The sequence below is a fragment of the Tenrec ecaudatus genome, chromosome 16 (assembly GCF_050624435.1).
Source record: "Tenrec ecaudatus isolate mTenEca1 chromosome 16, mTenEca1.hap1, whole genome shotgun sequence".
Lineage (NCBI taxonomy): Eukaryota > Metazoa > Chordata > Mammalia > Afrosoricida > Tenrecidae > Tenrec > Tenrec ecaudatus.
The window spans coordinates 5561910-5585006 of record NC_134545.1 but is presented as its reverse complement, the minus strand read 5'-3'; the positions used below and the strand labels follow the sequence as shown (position 1 = coordinate 5585006).

General features: G+C 55.2%; 1 protein-coding gene across 1 annotated transcript in view; it reads right to left on the bottom strand.

Moving 5' to 3' along the window:
- Positions 1-18727, bottom strand: part of ABCB9 (ATP binding cassette subfamily B member 9) — a 33759-nt gene extending 15032 nt beyond the window's left edge. The window contains exons 1-6 of the mRNA XM_075534374.1: positions 18570-18727; positions 12093-12754; positions 4432-4546; positions 3871-4001; positions 3018-3223; positions 318-515 (exon numbers count right to left, since the gene is read on the bottom strand). Of these exons, the coding sequence (XP_075390489.1) occupies positions 318-515; positions 3018-3223; positions 3871-4001; positions 4432-4546; positions 12093-12672 (1230 nt within the window). The 5' untranslated portion in view covers positions 12673-12754; positions 18570-18727. The remainder of the gene's footprint in view (positions 1-317; positions 516-3017; positions 3224-3870; positions 4002-4431; positions 4547-12092; positions 12755-18569) is intronic.
- Positions 18728-23097: the final 4370 nt, after the last annotated feature.

Genomic DNA, 23097 nt, shown 5'->3' with positions numbered 1-23097 from the left:
TGTATGGTACATGTGTGGTACCGGGGGAGGGGGTAGGTGGTGTGTGTGGCTGTGACATGGGGTAAAGCTGACCCCCCACCTTGCCTGCTTGGCTGGGAGAAAGCTCCTCCCACGTGGGCATTCGTTCTCATCAGGGAAGAGTACATGCGAATGAACAGGGAGCTGGGCCCACTGTGGGTCAGGACAGACAGCTCAGCAAAACCACGCAAGGTCCCAGCCCCTGCCCCCCATTCAAGGTCCCCACACTGGAACCCGGGCCCATGTCCCCGACTTAGGGGTCCCCCTTCATGATGTCCTGCCCAGGCTGGGGCACATACCCCGCTGCCCCAGACGTAGTAGGTGTAGGCAGCTGCTTCCTTCCGGTTGAGCTTGTACACCTGCTGCAGCTTCCGCGAGTACACCTCCGCCTCCTCCTCCTCGTTGGCGAAGCTGCGCACGGTCTTCATGGCACTGATGGTCTCCTCGGCCGTGCTGCTGGCCCGCGCCAGGGCGCTCTGGACCTCTTTGGACAGCCTCTAGGGGCGAGGGGTGGGGGTGGGGGGGACTTCAGGACAGGCAGCCTTGCCAGTGTCACGAGTTCCCAGGCCTCTCCGGGCTCCTGGCCACGTCATCAGCACCAGCAGCACAAGCAGGGTCCCAGGGACTGAACGATGAGACCCCGCTGCCTTTGTCACCCCATTTCCTCTAGCAGATTTTGTAGACTCAGACACTGCTTCCCGAGGTGGGGGGCCCTGGCGGGGGTGACGGCCACCGCTGGTGCTCAGAGCCATCCTCTCCAAAGAGGAGTCTCCATACGAGCCTGTGCTCGTTCACAGCAGGCAGGCCCTGTGCGGGGTCCAGGATGCACCCAGTGTGAGGAGTCCCACATTCTAGGGCAAGGGTTCTCTACCTCCCTAATGCCGCAACCCTTTCATACCATTCCGCATGTGGTGGTGAACCCCCAACCATAAAATTATGTTCACTGCTACTTCATCACTGCCATTTTGATACTGTTATGGATCGTCGTGTAAATATCTGATAGGCAGGAAGTATTTTCATTGTTACAAATTGAACATCATGAAAGCACAGTGATTCATCACAAAAACAATATGTAATTCTATATTGTGAAATATTTATTTCTAATGACAACTCAATGACATGTTGTCTTGAAGTATGGTGCAGCACAGGTAACAGTCTTCACGCCGGGTACTTGTATGTGGGTGTAGCTGGGTGTGGGCAGACCTGCCTGAAGACGGATAAAGGAGCGGTGTTTCAGTTCCTAAGACCATCGTAAATATGTGTTTTCCAATGATGTTAGGTGACCCCTATGAAAGGGTCATTTGACCCCCAATGGGGTCGTGCCCCACAGGTTGAGAACCGCTCCTACCACCAGACTACCTACACTATAGGAGAGTCCCCGAGGGCTGGCCTGGAGGAGATTCCAGACATGGTGACTAAAGTCAGGGTGTGCAATGGGCGAGGAACTAGGATGGGAAATGAGCCCCAGGGTGTATATACCCCACCAGGCTGCCGGGGCCCTGGGCAGAGCCAGGATGGTCAGTACACTCGGGCTGTGTCATCCAGGAGGGCCACCTGCAGACAGATGGGGCTCACCCAGGCATGCCCTGGGACCCCGTGTCTCATGCAGGCCCTGAGAGGCCCGCATCAGGCATCCGGCAGTGCCGTGGCTGTGCCCTGAGTCACGTTTCACGTGGACAGTGCGTGCGGCTCCGTCCCTCGGGGCGCAGGCGGGAGGACACCCACAGGACTTCCTCAGGACCCCACCTGCTGGAGACGGGAAGTAAGATCTGAGGTGGGTGAGACCTGGCTCTCTGTCCTCAGCCTGGGGCTTGGCAGGAAGGGTAGGGCAGGGGAGAAGACCGGAAATTGGCTCTGACTCCCAGGTATGTATTGACTTGTTTCTCACTCCATGAGGAAAACCACAGCGCTGGAGGGCTGCGGAGAAGGCGCTCCGGAATGGCAGTGGATACGGGAGTTGATTCCTCCTGGGACAAGGGCAGGTGACAGTCCCAGGAACCAGGAGGAGCCGGAACACTGACATACTGCTGCCCCCACCAAGAACAAATCTCCTGCCATGGCCTCCTGCTTACCAGGCCTCCACCTGCCCGCCCCGGAGGGCTGGGTCTCTGCCAAAGGGCCACCAACCTGCCTGTCTAGACCCGCCTGGTTCCCTCAGGCTTAGGGCACCCGCCTACCTGGGAGGCAAAGGGGTGAAAAGGAGGCCTAGCTCTCAGGCATGGGGGCGGATTAAAGTCCAACCACTGTTTTCTTCCCACATGACACAACATCTAAATATCAGTCCTAATGGCCTCACCAAAGGGCCCTCATGCTGCAGTAAGGCAGGCCTGGGGTTGCTCACATGAGGCTGGGGGTTCAGACCTAAGAGATGCTCTGAGGGAGAAAGAGGAGCCTGCCTGTTCCCAAGAGATCCACAGTCTTAGAACCCTCAGGGAGCAGTTCTGTTCTGTTCTGTCCAACTGGGTCGCCAGGAGTGAGACTCAAAGGCCGGGTTTGGTTTGGTTTGGTTTGGTTGTTCAAGGGCTCGCATGAATTCAGTGTTGGTGGGAAGGTGTGGACTGCAGCCACCAGGCCCAGCTGTCATGTCCTGGCTGCTGCTATTTGGTGTCCTTGACCCCAGCCAGGATGAGGACAGGGTCCTTGTCTGTCTCACGGACAGACCCAGTGTCTGGGACAGAACCCCGCACCAAACGCACTTCTGCTGAGCCAAATCAGACTCACAACAGCCCCGCTGGGGGCTTCCAGATCGGGAACTTTTTACAAGAGCAGAGAGCCTCATTTGTCTCCCACAGAGCGGCTGGTGGGTTTGAACTGCCGACCTGAAGGTCAGCAGCCCAACATGACCCACAGTGCACCCGGGACTCCTTTGGGACTGAGCAGCTACTCAGGCAGCAGTCAGCACGTGAGTGAGAGCCCCCGGCAAGTCCTCCTGAGCCCCGCCCCTCTTCCCTCAGAGCCCCTACTTCCCTTGGGGAGAAGGGGGAGCCCCTCAGGCCTACCTTGTAGTACTTGCCGTAGATGTCGGATACCATCATGATGATGGGGAAACCCATGAAGGTGACCAGTGAGAGCTGCCAGGAGAGGCTGAACATGAAGGCCACCACACCTGTGACCTTGACTGTGTTGCGCAGGAAGATGTTGATGTTCTGGGAGACCAGGTCGCTGACCATGGTGGTGTCCGAGGTGAGGCGGGAGATGAGGTCCCCTGGAACAGAGACACCCACCGGGGGACTCAGCCTTCCCCCTCCTTCCAGAGGGGAAAAGAACAGATGTCAAAAGTGATGGGGTTGGGGGGTGATTATCACGTGGGGCCAGTGTCTCTCCAAAACTGCATCCCGCCCTGTTTGACGCAAGGAGGAGAAGGCGGCTGGGTCTGGTCCTGGTCCCTAGAAGCCCCTGGTCTCTCAATGTCACCATACGCCCAGGGCCAGCCCCTGCGCTGAGCGCTCACAGACCACACTGGAAGCACTGCTTCTGCCTCTCCAGTTTTACAGAGGAGAAAGGAGGGGCTCAGGGAAGCACCTTAGTGCGCTCCAGGCCCAGCTGGCCCACCGTTCCCAGAGCCAGGATACGATCTGTCTGCAGCCTGGTCTGGCCTTACCGGGGGCAGCTGGACCTCTGAAGCCACAAGATGGAAGTCTTGGCCCTTGTGGTTCCCTGAGGGTCGGGGGTGGGCGGGGGTGCCTTGGACCTCACAGGGATCTCTGGGCGGCCTGGCTGGGGTCCTGCAATGGCTCCAGCTCAGCTGGAACCTCAGCCCACAGGCCAGCTCTCAGGGCTCAGGGGGGTCGGCCCAGTCTGAAGGATTGCTGTGGACTTGTCCCCCGTCCCCAGGTCCGCCCAGGGACCCACCTGTGCGATTCTCATCAAAGAAGCTGGTCTCCTGGGACACCAGCGAGCGGAAGAGGCAGTTCCGGAGGCGAACGTTCAGTCTGGCAAATATGAGGCTGAAAATGCCGCCCCGAATACCTGCGGCAAACGAGCTAATTGCAGATAAGAGATGTTATAGCAGCACGTCTTTCCGGCAACCGGCCAACACAACCCGGTGTTCCCCCACCCCCTGTGCCGCCAGCGGGGGCCTTCTGGCCTATGGCCCCCCTCCAGACCAGCTGCCGCCTCAGAGTGTCCCTCCAGCCCTAGGCAGAGTTCCCCCAACCCACCCAGGGAGGGTGAAGGGATGAGTGACCTAGCCAGCAACCCCAACGTCTAGACACCAGGGGCAGGGGAGGGAGGACAGGCCCTCTGGGGGCCCGCAACATGCACTGGGTCCTCAGGACGCTTGGGAGCTGGTTGCCACAGTAATGGGTGAAGGGACAGGCCACAGGGGCCATTTCCCAGGTCTCAGGCTAGTCCCCCACCCCACTGGGACCTGGGGCATGGGGCTGAGGCCAGACGGGGGCTGAGAGTGGCTACCTGCCGATGGCCAGCAGACACATGACGACGACAGCCGTGCTGAACTGGTCCATGCTCTTCTGGATGACGATGCTGTCGATGGCCCGGCCCGTGTAGTATGGGAGGAAGGTCTCGCCTGGGGGGACACGCACGCTGGGGCTGGGGGCATCAGCCCATCTCCCAGGGCACAGGGAGCCACACTCCAGCCCTGCGCTGTTTTCGGGGTGGGGCTTTTGTTTGGGCCCTAACAAGTGTCCCAGGGATGGTTTCCCACCCAGCTGTGTGTGTGTGTGTGTGTGTGTTGCAGCACTACTTCCGTCCGAAGGTTGCCCCTCTGGGAGGCATCTCCAGGAGGCTTGGCAGTGGAGTGGCACAGCCAACATCCGTGTGAGGTGGGGTCCCCACCCTGGGCATTTCCCACCCATCCAGTCGGAAGGAAAGAAGGAGCTGCTGATCCAAGGTCATCGTTCAAATCCACCAGCTGCTCCACAGGAGAGATACGGATATCCCCACTCCCATGACACAATCACGGCCTCCGAAAGCCGGAGGGGCAGCTCAGCTCTGTCCTACAGGGTCTCTGTGAGGCAGACAAGACTCCCCTGATAGTGGGCGTGGCCATCTCGGGTTTGGGTGGGCAGGCTATGAAGGAGCCCTGGTGGTACGCGGGCTAAGCACTCGGCTGCGGGTGGTCAGGAGGGTGCACCTAACAGCTAGTTCTGTGGCTGGAACAGGTGACAGTGCCTCTCTATAAAGATGATGACCTTGGAGTGTCTAGGGGGGCAGTTCTGCTCTGTCCCACAGGGTCACTGTGAATCAGAAGGGACTCAGGGGCGGTGAGTTGGGTTCCTTCCCCGAGCCACCCCCCCACCCTCAATTTCTCGACGCCGATGGATGAGGAGGCACTTTGCTGGGTCCCCGGCCACCCCTAAGTTACAGATGAGGAGAACGAGGCGGGGCAGGCCCTTGTGAGAGAGATCAACGGGCAGTCGCTGCCACAGTGGATGCACTGTAGGAGTGGTTGTGAGGACGATGTTGAACCGAGCAGTCTCCTGGTCTGTGGTTTTAGCAAAGAAACTTCCAACAATTGGAGTTTAGTCCCTGGGGTGAGGTATACAGTAGACTGACTCACAGGCCCCTGTGGTCTGCTCCCTGTGGAGCCGGTGTGACTCACTCACGGGCCCCTGTGGTCTGCTCCCTATGGAGCCAGTGTGACTCACGATGCCCCTGTGGTCTGCTCCCCGTGGAGCTGGTGTGACTCACAGCATCCTCTGTGGGTTTCCGAGACTGTAACTGTTTACAGGAGTAGAAAGTGCAGTCTTCCTCCAGAGGAGTGACTGGTGGCTTTGCCGACCATGCAAATCTCAAACCAATGGGTAACCACTAGGTCTCGGGGGTCCAGCAGGTGCTCACTACAGATCAGTGAGAGAATCTCAACGCATGGTGGGGAGCCACCTTACAGGACTGAAGGGGGTTGCCCCTAAGTTTCTTAGGCTTTAGATCTTTATGGGAGCAGAAAATCTCACCTTTCACTCACAGAGTGGGTAACTGGCATGGTGTGGGGGGAGGTCAGATGCTCACAGGCATCTTCCCTGAAGGCAGTCCCTGCCAGACTGCTGTCTCCCCACACCACAGGGGTGGGGGCCTGCGCCCATTAGCTTGGTTCCTGTAGGTGGAGTTCACACCTCACTGATAATGGTCTCTATCAGCTGAGTCAGGGAACAGGCCAAGCTGGCTCTGTGACATCCAAAGTTAGGCTGCCATCCTGTATTTAGGATCCACCCATCTTGCCACATGTATACCCCCAATCCCTCCTCTTCCTATTGTGTGGATACTCTTAGATCACCTTCCTGTGACGTGTATGTCTTCACCTGTAATTAGGGGGCTTGCATGTCCCCAGAGAAGATAAAAGGCCTGGGCTTGCATTAAAGATTCCCTCTCTCTCTCCACGTGGACCTCCAAGCGTGGCTGAGGTGAGCATGCTACCATGGATTGTCTGACTCCATTTATTTCAATATTTCTCTTCTATCTCTCATGCTCTCTGTAACTTTACTATGATCTTTACTTATTATCACTGTACAATCGCGCCTACCGGACCCATAATGATGTGTTAGGGGCTGGCTTCCCCTGACAAGTTGGCAGTCAGCACCCCAATGTGCAATCCCGCACACAGCTGGGGCCCTTGTGAGTCATAACTGAGTGAATGGCAGTGCTCGGGAACCCTGGCTCTGCTGCCTGGTAGCAAGATCTTTCGTGGGGCACTAGTGTCCTCTGCTGGTGCTTAACATGAAGGCCACCAGGTAGCACAGTGGAGCATCTGAGGCCATGGGAGTACTTGGCCCAAAGGGGCTCTCTAGCCCCGCTGTTCAGTTCCGTCTGGCTGAAGTCCTGCCTTGTGGGATACAGAAGGATTTCTCCCAATCTGTCTTCCCCAAATATATGCCAAACAGCTGCTTATGAATGACTATACTTGGAGGTCATCAGAAGTAGTCAGGGGTTATTCTCCCTGAGAGCTATCAACCATCTAGAGCAAGGAGTCACCACTGTTTATCCCACAACAAATAGGGCCCACTCCCTTCTGATAAGGATAGTAGTTGTCTTTTTCCTTGTTGGAGACCCCAGAGGGGTCAAACCCGTCCAAGGATGACCAAGGCTAGGCTGCCTTCATGAATCTAGGATCTGCCCATCTTGTCACATGTATACCCCCAATCCCTCCCCTTCCTATTGCGTGTATATCCCTAGACCACGCCCTCTCATTACTGTATTACCCATAGGACAGCCCCTTCCTGTGACGTATGTCCTCACCTGTAATTAGGGAGCTTGCATGTCCCCAGAGAAGATAAAAGCCTGGGCTTGCATTAAATATCTCGCTCCCCCTCCACGTAGACCACCAAGCGGGGCTGAGGTGAGCATGCTACTATGAATCGTGTCTGACTCCATTTATTTCAATATTTCACTTCTATCTCTCATGCTCTCTATAACTTTACTATGATCTTTACTTATCACTGTACAATTGTGCCTACCGGACCCGTAGTGATGTGTTAGGGGCTGGCTTTTCCTGACACTGCCTCAGTTTACACAAAGGGAAGAAAGGACACCAGTCGGTTTCCAGCAAGGACTGAGGGTGAGAAGAAGCAGTTTTTGAGCCCTTGGCTGGGCACTGAGCACGCCATGCAGACCGCTGTCTGTCAGATCATGGGGGAAAAACACACCCGGTCATGGGGGGAAAGAACGCAACCCCGTCAGCAAGAACTGTGGACGCCCAGTGATCTCAAGAGCAACATAGCATCCAGAGCCTGTGGTACTGAAGGAAGATGTCCAAGCTGCACTGAAGGCGACTGGTGAAGAGCAAGGCTCCAGGAATTGACGGAATTCCGGTGGAATGTTCTAAGAGGACCTCTGCAGAGCTGGAAGCACTCCCTAGTCCACGCCAAACTACCTGGCCAGGGGCTAGAGGACATCCTTCTCTGTGTTCATTCTGAAGTGGGGCGAGCCAACAGAATGCAGCAGGGCTGGGACATGCAAATCCAACGGTGAGGGCCGTTGGGTAGAGCGGGCACAGGCACTGACGATGGTGGCCATGGTGCAGGACAGAGCAACGCCCTGCTCGGCTGTCCACGCTGTCGCCAAGAGTCAGAGCGGATCTGAGGGCAACTCAAAGGCGCGAGACAAATGGAGACCGTTTCTCCCCCTGGTGACTGGGGGAGACTGGGTCACCAGAGACAGCTGGCTACCACTGGGAGGAAGCTTGTAGACCAGGAAGGAATGGCTTATGGGACACGGGAGACGACCCAAGCCCTCACATTCCACTGGCAAGTCCAGCTCTGGGTTGGGTACTGGACTTGGCCTGAGTCAGGCCTGGTTCCTGGCTTGGTGGGGTAAGCTGGAGGCCATCTGGGTGCTTTTCATAGCATCTGGATGACGATCCAGGGCAAATGGCCACAGAGGTGTATCAGAGAAGGCTCCCCAGGGCCCTGGGGCTTTGAAGCAGAACAGGAGCATCTAGCGGAATGGGATGGGAAGAAGTTATCCCAACACTCCTCCCAAGCCCACACCACACCCAGAGCTGTGCCCATTCTGACTCACAGGGACCCCAGAGGGCTGAGCGGAACTGCCCCCCTGGGGTTTCCAGGGTGCTACAGCTTTCTGAGTGCAGTGAGCCTCGTCTTTCTTCTGCAGAGCAACTGATGGGTTTGAACTACCCACCTGACCACAGTGTCTCTGGGCTCTTTCCAAGGCCTGCAGTCGGGAAGTTTCCCTGGGCACTTCCTGTGCGCCGGGAGCCATCCAAGGAGCCACTTTCCTGTGGACACATTCACCCTCACAGTCACACACTGCAAGGGGTGCTGTTAATGTGCCCACTTTAGGTTAAAGGAGGCTGAGGCTTAGAGCAACTTGTTCCAAGTCATACAACCATTTAGGGGCCGGGACCGAGGGGGTGGAGGGAGGGCAATAAGCCGGAGGAGGGGCTATGGGACCAGCCAGCCTTCAGTTGACCCCAGCTCTTTGAGGACTTTCTGGGTTTGTAACCAGCCCTGGCCGCTGGTCCTGGGGATGAAGGACTCACAAGACCTAACAGCTGGTGTTCCTGAGCACTCAGTGCTGTGGGCCAAGGGCTACACTCCTGGTTCTATTTGTGGTAGCTATGCAATTTCAGGTCAACTTGGTAAATTAAGAATGCAGGGGTGGAGTCTCGGGCATGGTCTTCTCATGAGGATGCTGGGACTTCTCTTCCTCCCTGGAGGTGGGACACTCTCTGCTACACATTCCTGTTGGATAAACCACACTGATGGCAGCCAGAGCCCTGGGGATATGTCCACCGCCACTGGACCCACAGGATTTTCTACCCACCGGCCTATGATCTTCCTGCATTCAGCATCGCTGCATGTGCTGCGTGAGTCAGAAGAGGAATTCATGAGATAATATAGGGCTCATGGACTAATATTGAACTTACAGATTTGATCTGGACTGGACTGGGATGTTTTATTGATTTATAATTACTTCTTGATATAAAGTTCTTTCTTACATATAGATATGAGTGTCTCTGGATTTGTTTCTCTAGTCAACCCGGTCTAACACACTCTGTAAACTCTATCCATGGCCAACGAGTCTATTCTGACCCATCGCGACCCTACTGGACAGAGGAGAACTGCTCCTTAGGAGTCTGAGGCTGTAAATGTCCACAGGAACAGATAGCCTCATCTTGCTTCTGCAGAGAAGCTGGTGGATTTGAACCGCCAGCCTTGAGGTCAACAGCCCAATACTTCTACTGTTGGGCTCATTCACGCTTAGAGCTCTAGTGATTGCGCCCCTTTCACAGAAGGGGAAACAGGATTGGGAAGATGCAGCGTCAGTCAGCTGGGGAGGAACTGGACCTGGACTTGGACCCAGGCCTCAATGACCCAGGGACCCATGGAGTTTCCCTGCTCATATTTCTGGAGTGGGCTTTTCAAAGCGTTCAGACCAGGTGTACCAAAAGAATACACCTTATTCAAAAAAAAAATTTATACATCTTACGCAAGCCCGAACACACTGGCACCTGTGCGTACGTGACGAAAATCACAGTTTGGTCAGACAATACTGAGTCTAACCATTGGCAAGAGGCTCTGGGACTTTCTATTTCAGACTAGACTTAGACAACTTACTACAAAAACTTTGTCTCACCTCGACATCTGTGCCCGTTGCTGGGTGCGGTCCTGGTGTGACTCCAGGGGACAACATGGAGCTGCCCCGCAGGACTCTAGATGGCCACCATTCTTTAATAATGAGCTTGCTGCAGAAGACACACAAAATGCCACACCGCCCAGGTTTGGCCCAGGTAGCTTCAGTGGCACCGATGGAAGGGTGTAAGTTGGGCCGCACTTTCCGCTCTCCTTGCCCGAGCTGCTCGTGCCTGTCTTCGTTGTCATCAACATAAACTCACTTGGCCCTCACGATTCCCACCTAAACTTCCAGGTTGCCACGGCCAGGCTGACCCCACTGCCCCAGGATGGATCTTCAAGGAGCACAGTGCTCTACCTGTTGAGCTAAACTTGGGTTTGGCTTCATGAAGGTTTCAGGAGATTTGTTTTTTAAGGTTTAAAAATGGTCTCCAGTTCAGGGGCAATAGTTTGGTGGTGGTGGTGGGGGGAGGGGGATGTCATCCATCTTCCACGGCTCCAGGAAGTCTGGATTCCAAAAACGGTTGAAATTCTTGTTCCGCGTGTCCCCCCTTTTGATCAGGATGCTGCTGCAGAATCTTTGATCGCAATGTTCCCTGGGTTGAAATCCTTTGGGAAACAGATCACTGGGCCTTTTTTCCTTGGAGCCGCTGGGGTGGGGGTACCACGGGGTCGGCAACTGGGTGTTTCAATGTGGTGCTCCTTCTGAACTGTGTCCAGACGAGGTTATTTGTGGTCAGATTAAAAAGACGGGGAACCACTTCAGAGTCCCCAACAGGAGACCGACAAAAGCAAATACGGTTACCCAGACGCAGCTGTGTGACAGGTGAGGTGCAATCGGTGGGGATACACCCCAGATGGTGCTGGGTGAGAGAGAAAGCAGGGTTCCACAGCCTGTGGAGGAGAGGGCGACTCGGGCACCCTTATTTGCCCATCACTGCATGGAGCGAGGCACCCAGAGAAGAATGAAAGTGGCTTCCTGCCTGCTCAGAGGTTTCTAGAACCTTTGTCTCCAGCTAGTCGAGGAGGTCCTGGCGAAGGCACCCACCTAACTCCCAGCACCACCAGGGCCCCTTCAGTAAAGACGACAGCCAGGGAAACCCACCGGGGCAGTTCTACCCTGTTATTACCTGGAGTCTCTGCGGGTTGGAATCGACCCGACAGCAGGGACCACCACCAAGGCCCTGGGCAGGGAGGGAGCGGGCACCAATGGGTACAGAATTAGGAGGGAATGGTACCATGGTTGACCTTTTCCACCCATTTGACTTGGGAACGCGTCCGGGTAGCCCACCCCTAACACATCCTCACAGGTCCAGTAGGCGCAAGTGTACGGCGATAATAAGTAAAGATTATAGAGAAGTCATAGCGAGCATGAGAGATAGAAGAGAGATTGAAATAACAGAGTCAGACACATTTCACGGTAGCATGCTCCCCTCAGCCCCGCTCAGTGATCCACGTGAGAATGTGGAAGGTGGGAATTGCCGGAGCTAGTGAGCGAGGTTTATTACTGGGGCTTATATCTCTTTTGGGGGTGTGCAAGCCCCCTAGTTACAGGTAAGGACCCATGTCACAGGAAGGGGATGCACTATAGGTTATACAGTAATGAGAGGGGGATGATCTAGGGGCATACACGCAATAGGAAGAAGAGGGATTGGGGGCACACATGTGACAAGAAGGGCGGATTCTAGATTCAGGATGGCAGCCTTACTTTGGGTGTCACTGAGCAGGTTTGACCTGTTCTCTGGCTCTCCATAGAAACCATTATCTGTAGGGTGTAAACCCACCCACAGGGACCAGACTGACTTCTGAATGCCTTCAGGATGAAGTAATCCATTGTCCTTAATGCAGGGAGTGGGCCTCCCCCCACAGTAGTCTGAAGGCTGAATGCATCTGACCTCCCACCACGTGCTGGCTAAGAGCCTCTAATGTGTGACCTATCTTTGGGGGAGACAAGGCTGGGGAAACATCTTTCTATATCCCACAGGAACAAGGGGATTGAAACACTCAAAAGGGGAGCAGACTTACCCAGCGCGGCCACGATGAGGAAGAAGGAGGCAGCTACCAGGAAGGCCATGTCTGGTCTGGTGTAGGACAGCAGCTTCTGCATGGTGGCTCCCGACGCCTGCTCGCCGAAGCCCTCGGCCTCAGGGCCCACCCCCGGCTCCAGGGACTCGGCGTCGGGCCGCACCGTGGACAGCAGCCACCAGAGCAGGAAGGAGGCCGCCAGCGAGACATAGGTCCACACGAAGAGGGCCCAGAAGCACGGGTCCTGGATGGGCCGGCGCACCTCGGAGAAGAGCAGCAGCTTGACCATGGCGAAGATGCCCACGCCCAGGCACACGAGGGTGATGACCGGCCAGGAGGCCCGCAGCCGCTGGGGGCCCAGCGAGCTGTTCTTGGCCACGCCGATGGCGGCTCCCAGCAGCAGGCAGCCACGGTAGAGACAGGCCGCCCACAGGTCTAGCACGGAATCGAAGACGTTGAAGTCACGGATGTCCTCCAGTAGGCTGCGGTGCCGGTGGCTGAGGGCGTAGATGGCCGTGGTCACGCTCACGTCCATGCTCATGAAGGCCAGCGTCGCTGCCACCGCCTTCCACAGCCGCATCCTGCCAACTGGCGTGGGGGGAGGGGGGTGATTCTAGTTCCACTGAGGTGGCTGGGCCATCATCCTCCGAGCAGGGCCAGACCTGTAGGGGAGGCAGGAACGAGGGTCAGAGGACGTCAGATACCACTGATGTAGGTTGGGGACTGAACAGGGACCCTGGGCCTGTGTGGGCCAACAAGACCGTGTTCCTGGGGGAGAATTAACACAGACATTGGGAACCACAACGTCTGTCAGGAGCCCCGGTGGCACCATGGGTTAAGCACTGGGCTGCTAACTGCAGGCTCGGTGGTTCAACCCCACGCACCAATCTGCGGGAGACAGTGGAGCCAGTCAACCATGGTGAAGCTGGACAGGCATGGAAACCCTGAGGAGAAGCTCTGCTCTGTCCAGCAGGGTGGAGAGGAGCTGGGATCAACCTGCAGGCAGTGGGGGGTCCTCTGTTCAGAGGTAAGGGTTATAGGTGCCATCGGAGTATGATGCAGGAGATGTGGGTGAATGGGATTCTAGGGGGATGGGCCAGCAGGAGCTCACCGGGAAAAGTAACACCTGAGTGAGCAGATCAGCCAGGCAGTGCATGGGTCATCTGGGCGGAAAGCACTGCCAAAGGGGGAGCAGACCATGCCAGATCCCTGAGGCAGGGGTGAGCCGCACATGTGTGAAGAAGGGGAGGAGGTCCCCAGAGGGAAGGGGCAGGTGTGCAGGGTCTGGCAGTCACAGCAAGGCACAAACCACACTCTGTGCCATGGAGTTGGTTCCGACCCAGAGCCACCCTGGGGGACTGAGCACAGCACCCTGGGATTTCCACGGCAGTACAGACAGCCTCATTTTTCTCCCTTGGAGTGGCTGGTGGATTTGAACCCCTGACCACTCGGGCTCTGAGATAAGCAGAGGAGCTGGGTAAATGGTGGCCAGTCACGGACTCTGAAGCTGTGTCTTCTCTGTCAGATGTGAGGGTCTGGGCACAGCATCTAGGGCAGGGGAGGTGCCACCTATATACTCAATGCTCAGTTGATGCCTATCTGCTTCCCTCCTCCTCAAACAGGGCCTTCAGTCCATCCAGCCCAAAGTTGCCCATGATGTAAAGTGATCCTCTAAAGCAGGGGCCCCCAGGGTACCTGTTTGTGTCTCACGATGCTCTGAAATAAAATGTAACGAGGGAATTGTGTGCACGGTATTGCCTTGATCTCCCCTAAGCGCTATTTTCTTCATAACATCTTTCTATTTTCATTTTATTTCAGAGCATTGTAGACCACAAAAAATTAAATTTGGGGGGGTGCTGTACATGTCCCGAGGGCCACCAGTTTGACACGCCTACTCTAAAGGTGTTTGGACCTGCTTGGAAATTTCCAGAATCTTTCTTCCCCAGCCTAGGCCAGCCCTGGGGCTTGAGGTCTGCTTGTCCAAAGCCACTGTGGCCCTGCCACCCCTCACCCCCACCCCAACCCACTGCTCTTCAGGGTTCAGGCTGAGGCTGGGAGACCCTGGAACCTGGAGGGGCACTCCAGGCAGTCGGGAACAAGGCTTGTCTGGGAGCTGGGATGGGTGTGCCCGAGTGCCCCCTCCCAACAGGCAAAGCTCTAGAGCCACCAAGTGGTGGGGAGGGGCCTTGGGAGGGGTAACATGGTGGTGAAGGGGGCCCTCGGAGAACCCCACCCCACAGCTCTGGTCCGATCAAAACCCTATACAACCCTCCCATTTTTCAGGTGGGAGCACTGAGGTACCCAAACTCACTCCCTGGAGTCATTCTGCCTCATAGTGGCTCTATAGGACAGAGCGGAACTGCCCCTGTGGAATTCTGAGACTGCACATCTTTTTTTTTAATCCTTTTATTGGGGGCTCATACAACTCTTATCACAATCCATACATACCTCCATTGTGTCAAGCACATTTGTACATTTGTTGCCATCATCATTCTCAAAACATTTGCCTTCTACTTGAGCCCATGGTATCAGCTCCTCATTGTTTCCCCTCCCTCCCCACTCCCCTCTCCCTCGTGAACCTTTGATCATTTATAAATTGTCATTTTGTCATATCTTACACTGTCCACCATCTCCCTTCACCCACTTTTCTGTTGTCTGTCCCCCAGGGAGGAGGCTATATGTAGATCCTTGTCATGGGTTTCCCCTTTCCACTCCACCCTCACTGCATCCTCCCAGTATTGCCACTCTCACCACTGATCCTGAAGGGATCATCTGCCCTGGATTCCCTGTGTTTACAGTTCCTATCTGTACCATGTACATCCTCTGGTCTAGCCAGACTTGTAAGGTAGAATTCAGATCATGATAGTGGGTGGGGGAGGAAGCATTTATGAACTAGAGGAAAGTTGCATGTTTCATCATTGCTATACCTTCAAGCCTTTAAGACTCCAGACACTATATCTTTTGATAGTTGGGCATCATCAGCTTTCTTCACCACATTTGCTTATGCACCTGCTTTATCTTCAGCTATCTTGTCAGGAAGGTGAGACTCATGGAATGCCAGTTTAATAGAACAAAGGAAGTACTTGAGGGAGTACTTGAGTGGAGGCCCAATGCCCATCTGCTACCTTAATACTAAACCTATAAATATATGCACATATATGTACACCCCTGTATTTAGACCTCTATAAATGCCCTTTGCCTCCTAGTTCTTTCCTCTATTTCCTTTTACTTTCTTCTTATCCCATTATCATGCTCAGCCTTCATTTGGGTTTCAGTAATTCCTCTTGGTTACATTGCCCTTGATTAAGCCCTACCAGCCTCTTATACCCTTCTCTCCACCAATTTTGGATCAGTTATTATTCCCTTGTCCCTGGGTTTGTTAACACCACTTCCTTTCCCCTGCCTCCCCCACTCCCATGTCCCCCCAGAGCCATCAGTCATGTTTTCTCCTCCAGACTGTTTATCCAGCCTATCTTATCTAGATAGACCTGCAGAGATAATAATATGCACACAAAAAACAAGACAGAGAAAGACAAAGCGACAAAAGAAAACAACAAAATGACAAAAAAGAAAAGGCTGTAAATAGTTGAAGGTCTTTAGGAGTCTTTTCCGGGACTGCAAATCTTTAGGGGAGCAGCAAACTTCAATGCTGTTCCCATGGAGGAGCTGGTGGTTTTGAACTGCTGACCTTGCAGTTAGCAACCCGAAATATAGCCCACTATGCAACAGAGGGACAGAGGAGCAAAGTCCCTCCTCACCCCAGATCATTCAGCCCACAAAAGCCCAGACTCAGGATGGAAGGATCCACGGGCCAGCGCTCTGCACCCAGACGGCTTATTCCACCCTCCCCACGGCTTTCCGGACACTGCACTGTCACCCTGCCCAGGTGTGCCCCGGCTCTCACATGCCCTGCTGGCAGACCCTGAGCGAGGACATCTTCCACTATAACAGGCATCATCAGGGAGGCGGGCGGCGTGCTCCATCAGAGGGCTCAGACAAGCAGCAGAAAGGACGGCGCCGCCTTGGGCCTGGCATTCTAAGTGACTCAGGTGTACGAACCCTCACAAGACCCCGAGGTCCCATGTTACAGTCGATGAGACCGAGGCCCTGAGTGGCCCTGGAACCTGCCCCAGGTCACACAGAGGGAAAGTAGCACCAGCCCCGACCTTCCCAAACAACCTCTGCATGAGTAAGCAGCTTCCCCTGACAACTCCGAGGAGGGGTCCCTGAGATGCAGGGAGGGTGGGATGTGGGCATCCCCCAGTTTGTATGCTGGCTGTCCCCAGGTGTCCCCTCTCCTGAGGTGCAGTCTCAGACTGTTCCAGAGCCGACAGTTGCTAGTTAGTACTGATCCCTTGGGGGGGGGGATGTGGGGGCAGGGGTCCCCTGGACAGCCTTGGCTGGCCTCCTGTTCCAGGGTGGCACGGAGCTGCTCCCGCGGCTGTCTGCTGCAATGCAGAGGCCTGGGGATTGAGTGGGAGAACTCAGTCAGAGCCGGGAGGGAAACTCCTGGCCCTGTGCCATCCAACCTTCTGGCCAACCCACTGCCGTGCCATGCCGCTGCCCCAGGTCCTGCCAGCTACCGCGGCTGTTGCCCACACCCCAGAGGGTACCTGGGAGCGGTGCTAGGGTCAGAAGTGGGAGCTAGAGTCAGGAGGCAGCTCAAGGGGGGGTTGGCTGGCTCTCCCCCTGGCCCCCATACCCCCTAACCCAAGGCCCTGGGTGGTCTCACCCACACCCCTCCACCCCAAGTGGTGGGGTCTTGCTTTGTTAGTCACCCACCTGGACACCCCAACTGCTCAGCTTCAATCAAATCCACAAAATTGAAACCCCAGCCTCACATAAGCTTCCAGATGGGGAAATGAGCTCACAAAGGCAGAGTGGAGAGGCTTGTCCAGGGCTCCTCACTCAGTCAGACTCCAGGGAGGGAGCAGAAGCCAACACTGGTAACACTCCTGGAGGAGGAGGACACCCCCATAGTTTTCACATTTCCCAGTAGAGGTTAGGGAAGAGATCACTCCCAAGCCTGGTGGGGCAGGGTTACTTAGTGGCAAGTCCTGGCTCCCCACCCCCCCAGCTCAGAGGACGTAGCAGGCTAGACCAGGTGGAGCTGGAGGGCAAACCGTGGCCATGTGGGTGACGTGTGTAACCCAAGGGACAGGGACAAGGTGGTGGCCAGAAGCCAAAGCAGCCCAGTCCAGGGCCGGGTGTGTCCCCAGGATGCTAAGGACAGCAGAGGATGAGCAGGTGACCCCATCTCAACTGGAGGCCCTGATAAAGGCTTTCCCCCCTCCAGCTGAAGGGGGTATTGTGTAGGGTCACTGCAGGACAGGACCGTCTGGCACCACCCCCAAGATCCTTACTACAACCACAGCAGCTACTGTTGGGGTGTGGGGGGGTGTCAGTGTACTGGGTACCTGGGACACTTGCTGGGTTCATCTTGCCACCAGGAGCCCTGGGAGGTCCTCACACCCATTTCACCAATGAAGAGCCTGAGGCTGGGGAGTGGGTGCTAAGCACCATGAATTATTGGCGGCCGGGGCTCCAGGGACTCCAAGGGCCTGGGTGTCTCAAGTGACCTCGGTTGACCCTCTGGCCCATTTCCTGGGGGTGAGCTTTCTCTCTCCAAGGGATGGGCGCCATAGCCTCTGTCACAAAGCCCACCGAATGCTTACTCAGCAGACCCCCGGGCCAGTTCAGTGTGGGGCTGGGCCTCAGGGTTTCTGGAGCCAGGGACCTGGCTGTGCACAAACCCACCTCCACTCTTATTGAGCACTCCATGCTCCACCTGAGGGGGTGCTTCCCCGGCCTTGCCCCCACTCTGGGACTGAGATGAAGGCAAGCTGCTCCAGGTAACTGGGCTGATGAGCAGGAAAGTGGTCCCTGTGAGATGCTTCTCTCGGTGCCTGGCACCTGTCCCTGAAAGATAAGCCGGCAGGGCAGCTTACAGGTAGGGTAACCCACGCTGGGCCTGGGAGGGGGGACCCTGTGTAAACAGAGATCCAAAAATAAGGCTGAATGCCCTCAGACCTAACTGCTACTGGATGTGCGGTACCGGCTCACTGATGGGCCAGCGGGGCTGAGGGCCAGGGGGTTGCAGGGCAGACCACGGGGCAGACCGGGACCCCTCTCTTCCCCTCCCACAGCCAGGTGGTGGGCATCGCTGGGCATGTCCGCTGTGGGGTTGAGAGCCGTCAGACGAGGGCCAGCCTCCGCAGGGCCCGCTTTAACTCTTTCAAGCCTCCCCTGGGGCGCAGGTGCCAGAGGAGTTAAAAAAATGCTCGGAAGACTAGCAGCGGTGTTGGGGGCTGAGACCCGGGGTGCGGGGGCGCGAACCGAGAGGGCTTCAGGGCGGCTCCCATCTTCAGGGAAGGCGCCTGCTCCCCACGCCGGCCCAGGGGTGCCCCGGTTCTTCCAGCCCGTGCCAGCTCCGTGCCGTGCCTCGGATTCGTGGTCTGGGAGCCAGCGCGCCCTTACCTGTCACCTGTCCCCAGGTGAGCCGCGGGAAGGGGGATGCAGCGGGCTGGGGTTGTCTGGGTCGCAGGCTCCGCGCCGCTCATTGGAGACCGCACCGGACGCCGCGCTCGCTCGCACGGTTCCTTCCTCCCCGCCTCCCGCCGGCGCTGCGCCGCTGCAAGGTCGGAGCGGGACGCGCGGGCCCGAACGCAGCTGACGGTGGGGGCGGGGCTTCTGCGCAAGGCGGTGCCTGCCGGGGCGGGGCTTCTGTGAGAGGCGGGTCTAGTGGGGGCGGAGCCAAATGTAGCCGCCTGCGAACTGCGCCCTACTGACCAGACAGGCCCGCGCGTCCTACCTGGAGGACTCTGACCCACGCAAAGGGCCTCACCTGCCACAACCCGGCCCTTCCCTGGAAGTACAGGACCCAGCCCTGGCGTTTGCATTCCCAGCCAGCCAACGATGCCTCCAACCCATGCGAGAAACAGACAGGCAATGGTTCCAAGCAAGCAGCTCCCAGCAAACTGGGATCCCTGCTTTTGGGGGGGCGGGGGTGGGGGTGGGGGCGGCGTTCTAGCGAGGGGGACAGACCCTAAGACGCAGACTGTATGTGCTACAGGGAGAACGAACCAGGGTGACACCCTACAATACAGGCTCATCCGCTGACCAGAAGCCCCAGAAGCCTTCTTAGAGGTGAACCTGTCATTCGTTCGCAGCCTCCCGTGAGGAGGGGGACTTTGGCGGCCAAATTCAAAGGGCGCTCATTTCTGGATCCAGTAGGTATTGCAGTCACACACAGACTTGAGCAAGGCTGCTGGTTTGAAACAATGAACGATGGTAGGAAAAGTCTGCAAAGAACGGAACTGCCCTCCTACAGGCTGCCACCCCCCCCCCCATGTCACAGGGCTGGATTCCACGGAAGACTGTGGATTAAAAATAAACAACCGATGTATAAGAGGCACGGTCGTTATATAAAGGGTTCCGTGTGACCTCTGGAGCGGAGCGAGTGGGAACACAGGTGGGATCACGTGCAGGCCTTGTTAACCATGTGCACTGAAGCAGTGACTCTGAGAGGCACCTGTCATGGCGGATCCAAACCCCTGGGGGCGCTCAGACTTGGGAGCACACCCAGGCTCCAGTGCTTTGGCCCTTTGAGTCTGCTTTCGACCTAAGGGTATTACAGAAACCTACAGCTTCAGGAAGCTGTGGGGATGGGCTGTACCTTATGTGGCCATGATGTTTGGGGGGTGCTCACACTTAATTCTGGCCTCAGTCTAAGAACAATTAGTTCCTATGGCAGGGCCCTCCCCGAAGCTCACCCTCATTGCTCAAGACATGGGTGCTATTCCTAAGTGTGGTGAGGAGACCAGATGGTGCCTGGCTGTCAGGAAAACGAGTGTCTGGGTCTTAAAGGCTTGTCTTGAAACAAGCATCAAGTGAGTGAGAGAGACAGAGACAGAGACAGAGAGACAGAGAGAGATCAACTAAGTCCACATCGACGAAGCCCACCAGCCTGTGTGATCCAAGGACTGTAAATAATAAAACCCAAAGTTAAAGGAGGGAATGGTATCAGAGCTTAATCCTAAACACCTTGTTTCCAGAAGGCTGTGGATGACAGTGGAAGCCCAAAATCCATTTGCGGATCCCCACATGGATTAACACTCTGGTGGTCCCCTCTGGCCGTAGTAGAGGTATGCATATAGCCTTATCAGACACTTTTTTGTGAGAGATGCAGTTAAGTTAAAATGTAACTACCGCTTGATCTCCCTTCTGACCCATTTGAAAGTTGTTTTCGTTGTTAATAAAACCACCGCAGGTGATCTGTAGGAGGGGTGGGTTGACTCTGGCCAGGTGGCTGTGGTTCTGGGAAAGTTCTCACACCAGGCCCTCCCACATTGGGGCAGTTGACCCCTTGTCCTTTCACAGCTTCCGAGGCCACCCAGCACTGGCCATGGTGCTTTGCAGCGACACATTTTCCAGGATGATGGATTTTTGGTTTAGAAGCAGCTCCTAAATCTGTGCCCTTGGATGCGAATTAGACTGACCCTCACTTTGAAACTAGGGAACCAGCTCCTGCTCAAAACAGGTGCTTCATCACAAAGACCTTCACGCTGGCTGCACCTTTTTAAATACTCCAAAGGGCTTTCAGCCCTTTCTTTGCACTAAAAACAAAACAAAACCATTTCCATGAAGTTGATTGACTCATGCAACCCCATAGGGCAGAGTAGAACTGCCCCCATTGGGTTTGAGGAGCAGATAATCTTTGAGGGACAAAACAGTCTCATCTTCCATAGGACAGCCCGTGGGTGGGTTTGAACTGCCAACCATGTGGCTAGCAGTCCAATCAGTGCTTAACACACACCACCACCAAGGTTTTCGTTTCTTTCTCTCCACTAACCAAACCCAGGCCACTGCCAGATGCAGTCCATCTGGATTGCAAACAAGTCACAGCCACCCTCTAGCGCAGGGTAGAATGTCCCTTTGGGTTTCTGATCATGAACATTTTTTCCCAAAAGTTTTATTGACATATAATTTACATCACACCATTCAATAGTTCAAGCATACCAAGAAGAGCTGTACAATCATCACCTCAATCGGTTTTAGAACTTCTTCCCTTCTCGTCCTCGTTATTAGCTCCCCATTTCCCACCCCCCCCCCCAGCTTCCCCTGCCATACTCCCAAGGAGTTACTATCTCAATAGGTTTACAGAAAAAACATGAAAGAAACAAACAAAAAAGGAGTGACGATAACAAAACAGCACGTAAAATCCTCAATCGAAAAGTAAGCAGGAAATATTTAAAACTAGAACAAAATTGAGTGGATCGTAAGGGCGGTCAAATGAAAGGGTGATAAATTTTGACCGACCTGCACCTTCAACAATCCATTTTGCAATGCGAGACTGTCGATCTTTAAGGGGGCGTCCTTTCCCTAGGAGTGGACGGCGGGTCTGAACTGCCCCATGCAGCAGTCACTACACCGTCATACCATCAGGGCAGATGCTCCCCCCCACTCCCCCCCCCCACCTTCCCCTCTCACTAAAGGAAGGCTGAGCAGCACTTGTTCTGACTGACTGACTGACATGCAAGTCAAAGACCTACTTAGCCTTCCCGTGCTGCAGGCAGTCCTCATTTGAAACCGGAGGGCAGCCTGCAACAGGGCCTGCCTGCTGGTCTGGGCTGAGCCCCCTGCCAGGCTGAGAACCTACGTCACTGTGAACAAAACATCCACAAAACTGCTCAACCACCACCACTAACTAGGCCATTTTCATCACCCTGGACAGAAACTTCGTAGCCTGTAGGGATGGCTCCCCAGTTGTCCTTCCTCCCCGCCCGTGACTACCTTTCTGTCTTTGTGGGTGTGGCTATTCTGGACATTGCTGCGAAATGGAATCACATGTGCGGTGGCCTTCTGTGACTGGCCCCGTTCACTCTGAATCAGGTTTTTAAGGCTCCTGCATGCAGCTGCATGGTTGGATGGCCACTGCGGGTGATGCCCACTTCTGGATTATCACACACACACATTCACGAGTCAGACAGATGGTGTTCTAATTCCAGTTCTGCTTCTCACCAGGCATGTAACCCTAAACAGGCACTTGCAGCTGCTGAGCCTCAGTCTCCCCAGCTGTGAAATGGAGAGAAGACCACCTGACACCACCTGTCTGTCAGGGTGTCTCACTGTGATGGTTGGTGTGTGGCTGTGATGCTGCAAACTGTTCCTCCCACCTCTCAGATATCAGCAGGTTCCAGCAGGGCTTCCAGCTCCGACAGACCAGGAGGGAGGAAAGGCAGACCACTTTGGACAAAGCAGCCACTGAAAACCTGATGAACAGCGGAGGAACAATGTCAGATATAAAGTCGGAAGGCCCTCAGGTTGAAAGGCACTCAAAATATGACTGAGGAAGAGCTGCCTCCTCAAAGCAGCGTAGACTTTCGTGATGTGGCTGCAGCAAGGCGTCCGGGGCCTGCATTTGCTGCTGGGGCACAAATGAGAACGAGCAGCTGAAAACACCCACCAGTAATCAACACACATGAAGCATGAATGTAGAGAAACCAGAAGACTCCAAAAATGAACCAAGTCCATAGAAACTGATGTCCTGGGCACTAGTGAGATGGGTATGGGCTATTTTGAATTAAATATAGATGGTCCACTAACCCCAAAATTACAAATTCAAGAGGATTGGCATTACATCCACTGTAAAAAAAAAACAAAATAGCAAATATTTCGAGATCTAGCTTAGAAGACATTGCTGTCAGGGATAGGATAACATCACTCTACCTAACAGGAAGACCAGTTAATGCTGTTATTCAAATTTACACACCAACCATTAAAGCTACAGCTAAAGACATTAAAGACTTCTACCAGCTTCTGCAATCTGGAATCAATTAAGCATGCAGCCGAGATGTACTGATGATTACCGGTGATTAGAATGTGAAAGTTGGAAACACAGAGGAAGGACCAGAAGTTGGAAACTATGGCCTTGGCGATCGAAACAAAGTTGGATAGAATTGTGCAAGACCAACACCTTCTTTACTGCCATCACCTTTTGTCACTG